The 13,244-nt window shown below is 43.1% G+C and overlaps 1 protein-coding gene across 1 annotated transcript in view; it reads right to left on the bottom strand.

Annotated features, from left to right (window-relative positions):
• The window catches only part of MYH15 (myosin heavy chain 15), a 165,839-nt gene extending 161,010 nt beyond the window's left edge, over window positions 1–4,829 (bottom strand). The window contains 2 exon segments of the mRNA XM_054709813.1: window positions 3,394–3,513; window positions 4,814–4,829. Coding sequence (XP_054565788.1) covers window positions 3,394–3,493 — 100 coding nt within the window. The 5' untranslated portion in view covers window positions 3,494–3,513; window positions 4,814–4,829.
• Between the last annotated feature and the right edge of the window lie 8,415 nt (window positions 4,830–13,244).

The following is a 13,244-nucleotide window of genomic DNA, read 5'->3' as shown; positions in this document are numbered from 1 at the left end:
CAACCATTGATGTGTCTCTCTCACATCGATGTGTCTGTCTCTCCTTCTTCCACTCTCTCTGAAAATCAATGGAAAGGCATCCTGGAGTGAGGATTAAAAGAAAGAGAGAGAGTGAGAGAGAGAGAGAGAGAGAGAGGAGAGAGAGAGAATTGTCCATAGTCATAGATAGCTAATTAGTGGCAGTCATTAGGCTAATGTCCAGAAATTAGATCACCTACCTCCTAAATCAGAGTGTTTCCAATACAACATGCTCCCTCTATCTCATAGGCTAAGCTCTTTTTCCTACATTGTTTCTCTCAATCATCAGGTTCATCAGCTGCCTCTCAATTAACAATTGTTTTTAATCACCCTTAGAAACCATGAGAGAGAAGAATTTTCTGAAACTTTTACCTATCTGAGTCCCAGGCCTTGACGGGGATGTTTTTGAAGATGAAGTAAATTAACTCAGTCAACTTTCAATCCTTTGCATTCATAAGTAATTACAGAGATGGAAAGGAGACAGCAATGGATTTGAATGAGGACACCTGGCTTTCCTAGTAATTCTTATAATAAAGAGGTAATATGCAAATTGACCCTCACACCCTCGCACAAGATGGCCACCCCCATGTGGTCAAAGATGGTTGCCACAAGATGGCTGGCAGGGAAGGGCAGTTGGGGGCGACCAGGCTGGCAGGGGAGGGAAGTTGGGGGGGGGGAGACCAAGCCTGCAGGGGAGGGCAGTTGGGGGGTGGGGACAAGGCCTGCAGGGGAGGGCAGTTAGGGGGGACCAGATCGGCAGGGGTAGGCAGTTAGGGGCTACCAGGCCTACAAGGGAGGGCAGCTGGGGGTGACCAGGCCTGAAGGGGAGGGCAGTTAAGGGCGACTAGATCGGCAGGGGTGGGCAGTTAGGGGCTATCAGGCCTGCAAGGGAGGGCAGTTGGGGAGGAGCAGGCCTGCAGGGGAGGGCAGTTGAGGGGAACCAGGCTGGCAGGGGAGGGCAGTTAGGGGCAACCAGGCCTGCAAGGGAGAGCAGTTGGGGGGGACCAGGCCTACAGGGAAGAGCAGTTGGGGGGGACCAGGCCTGCAGAGGAGGGAAGTTGGGGGCAACCAGGCTCGCAGGGGAGGGCAGTTAGGGGCGACCAGCCCAGCAGGGCAGGGCAATTAGGGGTGACCAGGCTGGCAGGGGAGAGCAGTTGGGGCAATCAGGCCGGCAGGGGAGCAGTTAGGTGTCGATCAGGCTGGCTGGGGAGTGGTTAGGGGGTGATCAGTCTGGCAGGGAAATGAGTGGTTAGGAACCAGCAGTCCCGGATTGTGAGAGGGATGTCTGACAGGGATCGGGCCTAAACCAACAGTCAGACATCCCCTGAGGTGTCCCAGATTGGAGAGGGTGCAGGCAGGCTGGACTGAGGAATACTCCCTTTCCCCAGTGCACAAATTTCATGCACCGGGCCTCTAGTAAAATATAAAGAATGGTCTCATTTCTTGTTTCTTTGGGCCTATGTTTTCTCATCTGTAAATTCAAAGGTCTGCCCATTTGATTTCATAATTTTAGATGATTAAATATCTTTTCCAATATAATGGTAACATTTGTCTATTGAAGAAAACTTTAAAAATATGAAAAAAATTTAAAATATCACCTATGATGGAACTCAGAAAACCATTATTATCTGTGTGAAGCATTTCTTTCAAGCCTTTTTTTCTAGAGTACTGATCAAAATTGGGATAATCCTATATTCAGTTTTGTAGTGATTTTAAGTAGATTATCTACCAGTCCTTATATAAAAGTCATTTACATTTGGCTTTGGGGTGGTGTTTTTTCTTTATCTCTAAAAGCACATTTTCTGACACCCAGCAATTCTAGTTTCCTGTCCCAGGTGTCACCCTATTGCATTGTGTTTGTTTTCCCCATTTACTGTCTCATTTGATCCTCATAGATGAAGGCAGACAGAGTAAGTATTATATGGTTTGACAGATGAGGAAACGGAAGCTCAGTAAGAAGTGATTTGCTCTAATTACACAGCTAGAGAACATCAAGGACAGGGAATTTGATCCCAAGACTACTTGCAAAATACATTTATCACACTGCTTTCACTTGGCCTGAGTTCCACAAACCATAATGTATTGTCTGCTAGCCCAGGGGGGTGAAAAACTTTTGCTGACTCTCATATTTTTGCTGCCAGTGCATTTCTATGAGGAAGAATAATTAGGCAAAAAAAATAAAATAATTAATTAAAAATTATGTGGTTGTTATATTTTAAGTAATTATTTAGAGTGCCAACTGAGCCTACTAAATGTATCATCCAATTATCTCTAGAGCCTGGGCTTGATTTTGATTTTCTCTCTGGAATCGCTATGGTCTGGTCCTCTGTTATCTCACTACCTGTGATAAGCTTCTGCATGACCAGCTCTGACCTCAGGGATAGTTTGTTGTTGTATTTGATTTGATGGATTATAATTAGCTTCGCTGAAATGCAATCACAGTAATGAAATTCAATGGCTGGAAACTGGGAACTGATCCAGAACTGGTCTATGATGGAAATATAATGTCCTACATAACTGGCTTGAATTCTAATTGGTCATATTAAAGCCTGATGTTGACTAATTTTGAGTACTAGAACAACGCTCAGTCAGTATTTATGTTACACTATTGAATCATTTTGGAATTGAGATATGTAGATGGCTTGATGCTAGATTACACTGTGAATCTGATTCCAAATCTCCAATTAAATTGGAATTCAGAAGATGGCCATGCAGCCCAGACATGAAAAGGGCGAGGGGAAAACACATCATTTATTTAGAGATTTTCATGTAGCACTTAGCCTTTATCTTGAGGCTAAATCCTCATTAACCTTTGTTTTTGCCTGTCACTACCAATAAATTATTTATCAGAGTGAGCAAGTCTCCCAATTATCTTTTGTTTAATGTTGGCTGAGTGACCCTATTGACCTAGAAGAGAGCCAGAGGGCAAACTCCAACACTAGTAAATTTCGAAGGGGCCAAAGATGGCCTGTTTTTCCTGCCTTCCCAGTTTTTTCCAGTCTTCTTTACAGTAAACAAGCCCAACCGACAATCTAAGTCTCAGTCCCCTCCCTCTATTATCCATTGACAACTAGGAGGTTTCTCAGAAAGGCTTTACCTGGGGTCACTATCTGTATATCTGTACTATAACAGTGTTTCCTGGAAAAGAAAACATGTTTTATGGCCAAGTAAGCAGGGCCTGCACCTGGGTGCCTCCCAGCACTCCTCCTCTTCTCTGCAAACCTCCATCCAGACCCTGGACACTCTGGGCTCCTCAACTGCTCAGAGGTTCACAGAGGTGGGTTAAGTTGATCTCCAGATGATGGTTCTCAACCAATCAAATATCTCAGTTGCCACCTGGCAGCAGTAAAATAAAGTGAAGCCAGCAGTCACCACGATGAGTCTTAGCATCAAAGGCCGTGGCCTGTAGCAGAAGCAGCTCAGCCTTGCTTGTTCTGAGGAAGGTCACAGCCTCTCCAAGCTCTGACAGATCCATCCTTCTTAAAGGGATCCACCCCAATGCTGAGCCCTAAAAGTGAACTGAAAGGGTTCACTCTGCAGCAGACAGGTATGGGGGAAAAAAAAAAGTGGAAATGAGGCATCAGGCACTAAATATAGACCCAAAAGGTTAGGTTTCCTTTTTAACTATCTCTGCCCCTCTCTCTGACATGCATCAAGTTGACGATAAAATTGGACTCAAGGTCTCTTGTTAGGAGTGGAAGAAGGGCTTTCAGGTTTCTAGGTGCGTCTAGGCAGATGGAGCATTGTAACCAGATGGTGGTGACAGAAGGGAGAAGTTATTTCACAGGTGTTCAGCGTTAGAGAGTAAAGGAATGAAAGGGTACCCCAACAGAGGTGAGTGTCTAGGGGTGGACAGGATAAAGGACCACTGGCAGACAGGCATTTAGGAAGCTGGCCTAGGCCAGCAGTGGGAAGCACGTGCTGGAGGTGGGAAGCAGGTTGTGTGGTGGAAGGATGAGCTGGTGTGAGTAAAGGAGTTCCGGGGCTCAAACATTTCCAGTCTTGGAGGGACGGGGTTGCTGGGCAAAGCATCAGGGCGAAAGTCAAACACTCTATACCAAACAAACACTTTACTTCACATTTGATACCATGGTGGAGCAGAAGTGGCATCTGGGCCACCATGATCCAAAATGAGAGGTTATTCTCTCTAATTGACAAAAAATGTCTCAGGCTTTGCCCCCTCTCCTCAAGCTTGCATGGCTAATATCATTAGCTCCATTTTACAGATGAGGAGCTAGAGAAGGACTTGCCATCATTGCTTAGCTCCTCCAGTGCCCCATTCAAGGACTGATCAGCACCATGGTCTACCCCGCCAAATGAACTGCAGTCACTTTCTATCTCACACAGGGGTGATAATAAAGCAATGTGTTTCACTACACAGGGGTGATAATAAAGCAATGTGTTTCACTTAATCTACTCCTTTCTTGTGGTGATTTAGTGTGTGCAGTGATACCATCTATGGGATCTAAGCAGTGTAGTTTAAAGCAAAGACCAATAGTAAGACTTTCGGTCCAGTCTAAGAGCTAGTTTCATCTCTACCAGAAAAGATGCATGTGGCTTATAGGAAACCACCCTCTTGAGGCTCAGTTTCCTCACTTACACAATGCAAGGACTAGTCCTAATCTGTGGGGACATTTCTTGAGGTCGACAGGTGAAAAGGTACTCAAGAGAAGCACATCCAGACATGGCACTGAGGGTAGCATTTCCCAGGAGAAAAAGATAAAATTGGCCTTTATGTAGGTGAGTATTCAGAAGAAGAAGAATTAAGACTTGACTATATAGAATAGAGCAAGATAAAGGAAAGCTCTGAAAGTTAGGTGGAAAAATTTAAACTAGACAGCAGGAAACATCATACACTCTGAGCAGGGATCCGAGGATAGCAGGATTTTAGGAAAATGGCTCTGGCAGCATATTTGAGGTCATTGAAGCAGGGAGAAGCCGTAGTCAGGGAGACACATTGCGAGTCCATATTTGTGGGAGAGCTAAACTGCATCCTCCTCCTCCCACTACGCCTGGCTTCCTGGTGTTTTGCACTCAGGAGACAGAAGGGCTCAGGAAGTAGATTTGGATACAGAAGATACTCATAATATGTGTGTGCGTGTCTGTGGGTGTGAGTATGTGTACAGATTTCCTGGAAGAATACCTAAGAAATGAGTATTTAGGGAGTGGGAACAGGATATGGGTCAGAGAAGGAGACAGTTACCATTCACTTCATACCATTCCGGTCTGTTTCGATTTGTGGCATGTGTATGTACTTTAACAGATTTTTAAAAGTAGTTCTTATTATAGTCAAGGATAAAGCAATCACATCAAAACACAGAGCACACAGCTGTGCAAATCTCTTTGCTAGTCTGGACCACTTAGCATATTTAAAGGTATACAGGAAACAGTATGTGCAGGAAGCAGCACTAGATAGGAGGAAACTGACAACTGTTCACAGGTAGGTAACTGAGGCTAAGAGAATGACCCACCTGAGCAAAGGAAGGACCAGAATCCTCCTTCCTCCCTGGCCTCCCCCTGCATCCATTAACCCAATGCTCTTATCTTCGTCTGGGTCCCTTTAGTTTCATGTTGCACACGTGGCTTTAGAACTTTATGGAATAACACCCTTGTCACAGCACAGCCATATCAACACCTTAAAATAGTAAATGAAAGAGCCCAAACTCTCCAAAAATTAAACAAAATTAACCTTGCCAGCAAAATAAACAGGAGGCATATTTTAATCATGATAGAGAAACATAGATGAATACAGAACCAAGTGTAGTTCTTTCAGAATGTTAAGTTAATCTAAATATGGAGAGGAAATTAAATTTGAGACTGGTATTTGGGCACATTTTTGTCAAGAGATTCTGAGATCCATTGTAAACTTTTATCTGGCAGTAAATATATCAAAGAGGCAGAATAGAGAAGGGAGTAGGGCTGGAGAGCCAGCAGAGGAGAGGAAGGAATAAGGCACAGGGCTGTCTGCACACTGCCTGACTTCCTCACATCTGGGCCTGGGGGGCCCTTGGAACATTTAGGAGCTCGATTTGTCAGCTCGTACTGGGGTGACTAGGCTCTGAGAGTCAGATAGCTATGCCCGTAAGTGTGGTGACCATATTATTTATTATCCAAACATGGACATACTTTTTTTTATACTGGGACACTTTTGATAGTGAAAGGGGGTGCTAGAAATAATTAAATGCGGGCAACAGACATAATCTGATACCACCCCACGCAAATAGAGACATATGGACATCTCACACCTGAGAGAACAGATGACTTGGAATGGCAATTTTTAAATCAGCAACAAAGGTACACCATTTTGGTAACTACAAAGTTCAGATTACTTGTCTCTATTATTCACAGGTTACTTAGACAACATTACTATCAGGAAGTTGAACTCAGAGAGGCCTTAGATACTGATGTGTAGTGTCATTCTGTTTGTAGTACAGCCAAACTCCTCCTGTTCTGTTTAGCTCAGTGAGTGTTTCAGCATTCACTTTTTCAGAGACCAAGTTCTGTATAAACCACCACTCTTCCATTTGCACTGATATAATGCAATTTCCAGAATTAAATGTATCTTAGTTACCTAGTTAACAAGGTAAAGATGAGGAGTGGGAAGGCCTTGTGTGGAAGGGACAGTTAAAATGTGAGCTTTTGATCTTGACCTAGAAAGGATCATGTTGGTCCAAATCTAGCTGCCCTTGATAGGAAATAAAAAAAAAACACCTGCCATGTGAGAGGTGACATTATCCTGGGTGATGGGCCATCCTGGTAGCTAGGATCTGAAACATTTCACAGGACTTGGGACTTCCAATGCTCAAACCAGGTAAGTCCCAGGTAAACTGGGACAAGTTGGTCATCTTACTTTTAAGACTAGAGCATTGAGTGCCCTACATGGTTTGGCTCAGTGGATAGAGCGTCAGCCTGCGGACTGAAGGATCCCGGGTTCGATTCTAGTCAAGGGCACATGCCTAGGTTGCAGGCTCGATACCCAGTGGGGGGGGCATGCAGGAGGCAGCCGATCAATGATTCTCTCTCATCATTGATGTTTCTATCTCTCTTCCTCTCTCAAATCAATAAAAAAAAAATTTTTTAAAAAAGAAAAATATTTTAAGAATTTTTTTAAAAATTAGCTGTTTTTGCCCTATCAGGTTTGACTCAATGGACAGAGCATTGGCCTGTGGACTGAAGGGTCCCAGGTTTGATTCCGATCAAGGACATGTACCTTGGTGGCAGGCTCGATCCCTGGCCCTGGGCAGAGTGCGTGCAGAAGAAAACGAATCAATGTGTCTCTCTTACATTGATATATCTCTCTCTGTCTCTCCCCATCCCTCCCACTCTCTCTAAAAATCAATGGAAAAATATCCTTGAGTGAGGATTATCAACAACAACAAAAATTAGCTGTTTTTATGATGATTGCATTTTGTGCTTCTCTCTACAAAATATTTAGACATTTTTGTAAATAGCTTTTTAAAAATGTCCATCTATTCTCCCATTAAATATATATTTACTTCCCATCTATAACTGCCAACATGGGCTGGGTGTGTGTGTACAATGATGTATAATACAAACACACTCTGCCCTTTTAGTGGTAGATTAGGATTGGGTTGGGCGTGGTGGGGGGGAAGGAGTTCCTTCTGTCTTAAAATATGGCTACACATTAGGCAAATTTGTAGAGAAAAATATCCCCACACTGGTAGTCATGTGGCAAAGATCACAATGGGAGAGTTTAGGGGAAACTGTGGAGGCTGGACTGCAGCTCACCCTCAACTAAAACCTTAGACCTTGTTATGTTTTTCTTGACATGAAAGATCTTTTCATCACATTGTTTTTTCACAGGCTCCCTCATCCTCCGCTGTTTACCAGTTCAATGGTTCTCTTTGTCCCCCAACATAGAACCCTAAGAGTCATTTCCAATTTCTGCATGTCTCTCATGCCCACATTCAATTGGCTAACAAGTTCTATTGATTCTGTAATGATAAGATTCTTATCCACTTTTAGCAGACTTGGTCTGGAGGGCCTGCTGAGCCCACACACTTCTCTGAGCAGTGCCTGCCATCATCCACAGGCACAAACCTCAAGCTGTCATGACTCTAAGGTGACACTGGTGACTTGGCCCACCTGATTACACCAGATGTGAGTACCTGATCCAATCAAAGGCAATCAGGCCATCTTTCCCTGGAATACAGATTTGGGACTGAGGTGCCATTCTCAGTCTGGGAATTTTGCTTGGATGAAGTATTGCAAACTTGGGGGTTGAGACTGGCATTGTGACATGGTGCCAAAGCCTGGTAATCAGTAGAAGCCTCAACAGAGAGGGAATCACAAGAATAAGGAGAAGCAGCAATAGGGAAAGAGAGATCGCTTGCTTATGTTCTCAGAAGTTTTATGGTTACAGTACCTCTTGAGACCTAGATTCAACTCCTGCCTTTGGTTTCCATAAGATCTTTCGATAACCTTCCATTAAGTCCTATTGTCACCTAAAATTTAAATTACATTGAGTGAGTTTCTGGTTTTACCTACAAAATATCCTCAATGAAGAAGTTATGTCTCAGTCTTTGTCCTAATACAGGTTCTTAATTTCTCTCCTGGACAATGTGAAGACTGTATGTAAATGAAGTCAGTACAGTGTCTGGTGCATAGTAAAATTTCAATCAATGTTAACTACTCTATTGCTATTCAACAAGCATGTGTTCAGCCTTTGAGTGCAGGAAGGTAGCTTTGCATTATAAATTGCTTAGTGGTTGAGATGTGCAAAACCACGAGGGAGGGCAGTACCTTTGGGAAGCAGGGAGGGAAATTTTCAAATGACAGCTGTAGATGGGTAGATGGAGGTGTGACAACAGCATCATTTACCTAGGCAGTGTCTATCCTGAAGGTCACACTGACTCTAGTCCTCTCGCTGCTGGCCACAATGAGCCTATTTTTAGGCAATCTTATCTCCTTCAATCAGGGCCAGACAATAAATTTCTGGAGGGAGGGGACACAGAGACACCCTTCTTTGACATCCATATCACCTTGGCATGTTAGTGCCTTGACTGTAAGCAGAAACTCAACCAAGGCCTACTAAGTAAATTGTTAAAAGAGTTATATTATTTCCACGTTAGCAACCCCAACAGTTTTCTAGTTGGTTTCATCATAATTGATTAGATTCACTTGAGTTCTTCATCAAGTTGGGTTATTATACATGTTTACTTTCAAAGGATTCCATTGCTGGGAAACCATGATGCAAGTAATGAGAGGAAATATTAATATTCCCCTGAGTAAACAAACACTAAGAATCTCTAGACAAAGCCTCTTCTGTTATTGGAATTGGAGACAAAGAATTTGAAAATGAGAATGGATTTAACCAGATGTCAACAGAGGAAGGGGAGCATTATCAAGCAGTAAATGACTCCCACATGCTGGAACATGTGTCTCAAGGCAGTAAGTGAAATACATCTAGTTACAGGGCCCACTGAACGCCACGGATCTGGGGAAATGCTGCAAGGTGCTCTCTTAATTAGGGGCACTACTTGGTAGACAAATGATGCTGGATTCTCCTAATATTCATGCTGCTGGGATAATCTGTTACATGTCTCAACTCAGCAAGGTTTACTCAATAGAAAATTGCTAAGAGCTTAGTCTTTGTGCATAAATCTACCACCCCTTCACCAGCTACAAGTCTGCATTTTATTTGTTCACATGCACTTTAGCTTTCTATAAAAGCAGGGGCTTTAAGCAGGTTTATCTTCTTAAAACAAAATGTTAAAATGTCTAATTGAATTGAATTGCAAATCAATGTGTTGCACAAATTATTGATTATTGAAGCACTCACTTCAAAGGGTGATTATGATGACAACTACAGGTCTAGAGGCAATCCAGTTCACACTCTGGGATTCTGTCCCCCACCCCTCCTCAACTTCCTCCTTCCACTGGTTCCCCTCTCTCAGTTTCCCATGGCCCTTCTATCCTGTCAGGATTACCTGTCCTATTCTGTCCCAGTCTCTGATCAAAATTCCAGTTCTGCACTCGGCTACTTGCTATTACCCAGAGAAAAATGCCTGAATAAATTATATCATGTGTTCACTTTAGAGTATGCCCTCTTAGGCTCTGTGGGTGAAAAGAGCACTAAGACCTCAAGAAGTTCCTGCTCTAGTGGGGGCCGGGCTGAGGGGATGTGTGTCAGCACCTACAGTGGATGATGAGAAATGCTGAGAGAGCACCATGGGCAGGAGGATACAAGTCATGGAGGCATGACCTGCTCAACTATAATTATATTTTTAAAATATTACTTTGTAACGCAAAGGATGGAATCTTAAAAGTCCCTGAAATGACACCTGTAGAGTCAGTACCAACACTATTTTATAAGAGCAAATAATAGTTGCCATTTCTGAGGGGTTATTGTACACCAGTGCTTTACATATAATAACTCTTTTAACCCCACAGCAGCTTATGAGGGTGTGGTCGAAAGGGGCCACATGCTGACCTGACAAGCTCAGGGGAGGCCTGCATGGCAGTCTTGCAAACTCAGAGACCTAAAGTAACCACAAAAGATGGACTGAAATTAAACTTTAACTAAACACAGTTATTGTGGGCAGTTACATCCTAGGCCAGTATCTTCACTGACAAGGTCAACCTTTACTTTAACTGAGCCTATCTGTCTTTTGCATCTATGATAACATACCCTTAAAATGTCTTGGTAACTTGTAACTTCCCTTTTTCTGGAGCCCCTAGGGCCCAACCAAATGTGGTGGGCACCAGGACAGATACCACAAATTCCTTCATTATCATATTAATTGTTCCTGCACCCACCTAAGTATGTGTCCATCATTTCACTTTTTATCCAATCCCAGGGGTTTTCCAAGCTTTGCTTTATCCCACCTCCTTAATCTATCACCAATGAATTTCATGTAACCCACCTATGTCCCTCCTTTGATGGCAATGCATAAATACAAATGTAACCCACTGTTCTCCAAAGCATTATCTCAATTCGTTGAGGTTCTGCTTCCCGGCATATGTCGACAGTTTGGCTCAAATAAACTCACAAAAATTCTTTACAGGTTTCAATGTTTTTTTTACATTAACATTACTTGGCGTAGTTGGCAGGATTCCAAAGAGGCTCACCCAGGACCATCCCTTGGACTTGGACTCGGTGCTAGGATCCAGCAAAGGGCCCATTGAGCCCACAGGTTCTCTGCCGATTGGGTGAACGTGGGTGAGTTGTCTCTTGGATCCAGGACCTTCCCTTTGCTTTGGTAGAGGGTCTGACTTTATTTGAGCTGTGTTTTAAAATCCTCAAGGTGGAACATATAATAACCCACATTGCACAAAGACGCTAAGACTCAGAGAGGTAGGAAATGGTATCTCATTGGGATTCCAAATATGTAAAAGTCGTTTTCATTCCTACTTATCCCTTCACCTTCATAGTCAATAACATGCCAAGCTCTGTTGGCATTTTTCTCTAAATATCATGCAGGATCATCCACTCCTTTCCAATCCCCTGCCAGCATCCCAATCAAGGCCATCACCATTTCTCTTCTGGCTTATTGCTTTACTCTCTCAATTAGTTTCCCAACAGCAGACAGTCCAGAATGAGGCACAATATACAGGGAGAATCATATTATCATTTTATTGAAAACCTTCCCACATTGTACTTAAAGCAAAGTCCAGCATGTTAACAGGGCCTACAGAACGCTTCAGTCTCTGACCTGCCTGAAGTCCCATCCCATCTCTCTTACTCGCCATCCCCAGGCATGACCTGGCTAGTGTGCTGCTAGTGGGCACCAGGAGCACTCTCTGACCTCTGGGGGTTCACACATAATTGACCTCTGCCTGGACATTCAGCCCAGTCCTGCCCCCTGGCTAATTCCCAATCATGCTTCCAGTCTACATTCAATGACATCTCTATGGGAAGGTGTTCTCTAGGTGGTGTCTCTCTTACATGCATTCTTAGATCCCTTTACTACTTGCATCATGGTAATCTTCATTCTATGTCTTTATTATTATTTGTTTAATTGCCTATCTTCCTATTAAGCATAAACAAAAGCAATCTTAGGGCAGGAACTAGGTCTGCTACATTCAAAGCAGACTCCAGTCCTTTGCACAGAGTAGAGAATGAACCAACATATTAGATCCATCAGGCTGCCTCTCGTGTTTATGCTGAGCTCCAGCTCGGGGTTTGGGGGGGGGGGAGGTGTTGGGGGGGGATCATGTTCTTTTTTTTTAATTTTATTTTATTATTTTTTTTTTACTTTTTTTTTTATTGAGGTATTATACGTGTACATATCTTACCATTACCCCCCCACCCCACTCCCATATATGCCCTCACCCCCCAGAGTTTTGCATCCATTGTTTATGCTTATATGCATGCATACAAGTCCTTCGTTTGATTTCATAACTCCCCCACCTCTCCCTAACTTTCCCCCTGTAATTTGAAAGTCTGTTTGATGCTTTACTGTCTCTGTATGTATCTTTTTGTTCATCACTTTATAATGTTCTTTACTATCCATAAACGAGTGAGATCATGTGGTATTTTTCCTTCATTGACTGGCTTATTTCACTTAGCATTATGTTCTCCAATTCCATCCAGGTTGCTGCAAATGATGAGAATTCCTTCTTTTTTATGGCAGCATAGTATTCCATTGTGTAGATGTACCACAGTTTTCTGATCCAGTCATCTGCTGATGGGCACCTAGGCTGTTTCCAGATCTTAGCTATGGTGAATTGTGCTGCTATGAACATAGTGGTGCATATATCCTTTCTGATTGGTGTTTCTAGTTTCTTCGGATATATTCCCAGGAGTGGGATTACTGGGTCAGATGGGAGTTCCATTTTCAGTTTTTTGAGGAAACTCCATACTGTTCTCCACAGTGGCTGCACCAGTCTGCATTCCCACCAGCAGTGCACGAGGGTTCCTTTTTCTCCGCATCCTCGCCAACACTTGTCGTTTGTTGATTTGTTGATGATAGCCATTCTGACAGGTGTGAGATGGTACCTCATTGTTGTTTTGATTTGCATCTCTCGGATAATAAGTGACTTTGAACATGTTTTCATGTGTCTCTTGGCCTTCCTTCTGTCTTCTTTTGAAAATATTCTGTTTAGGTCTGTTGCCCATTTTTTTATTGGATCATTTATCTTCCTTTTATTAAGTTGCATAAGCTGCCTGTAGATGTTGGAGATTAAACCTTTATCAGTGATAGCATTTGCAAATATGTTCTCCCATGCAGTGGGCTTTCTTGTTGTTTTGTTGATTGTTTCTT

This window comes from Eptesicus fuscus, chromosome 3, assembly GCF_027574615.1.
Source record: "Eptesicus fuscus isolate TK198812 chromosome 3, DD_ASM_mEF_20220401, whole genome shotgun sequence".
In the NCBI taxonomy this organism is placed as follows: Eukaryota; Metazoa; Chordata; class Mammalia; order Chiroptera; family Vespertilionidae; genus Eptesicus; species Eptesicus fuscus.
Note: the sequence above shows the minus strand (reverse complement) of the source record. Positions and strands in the feature narration are given on the sequence as shown.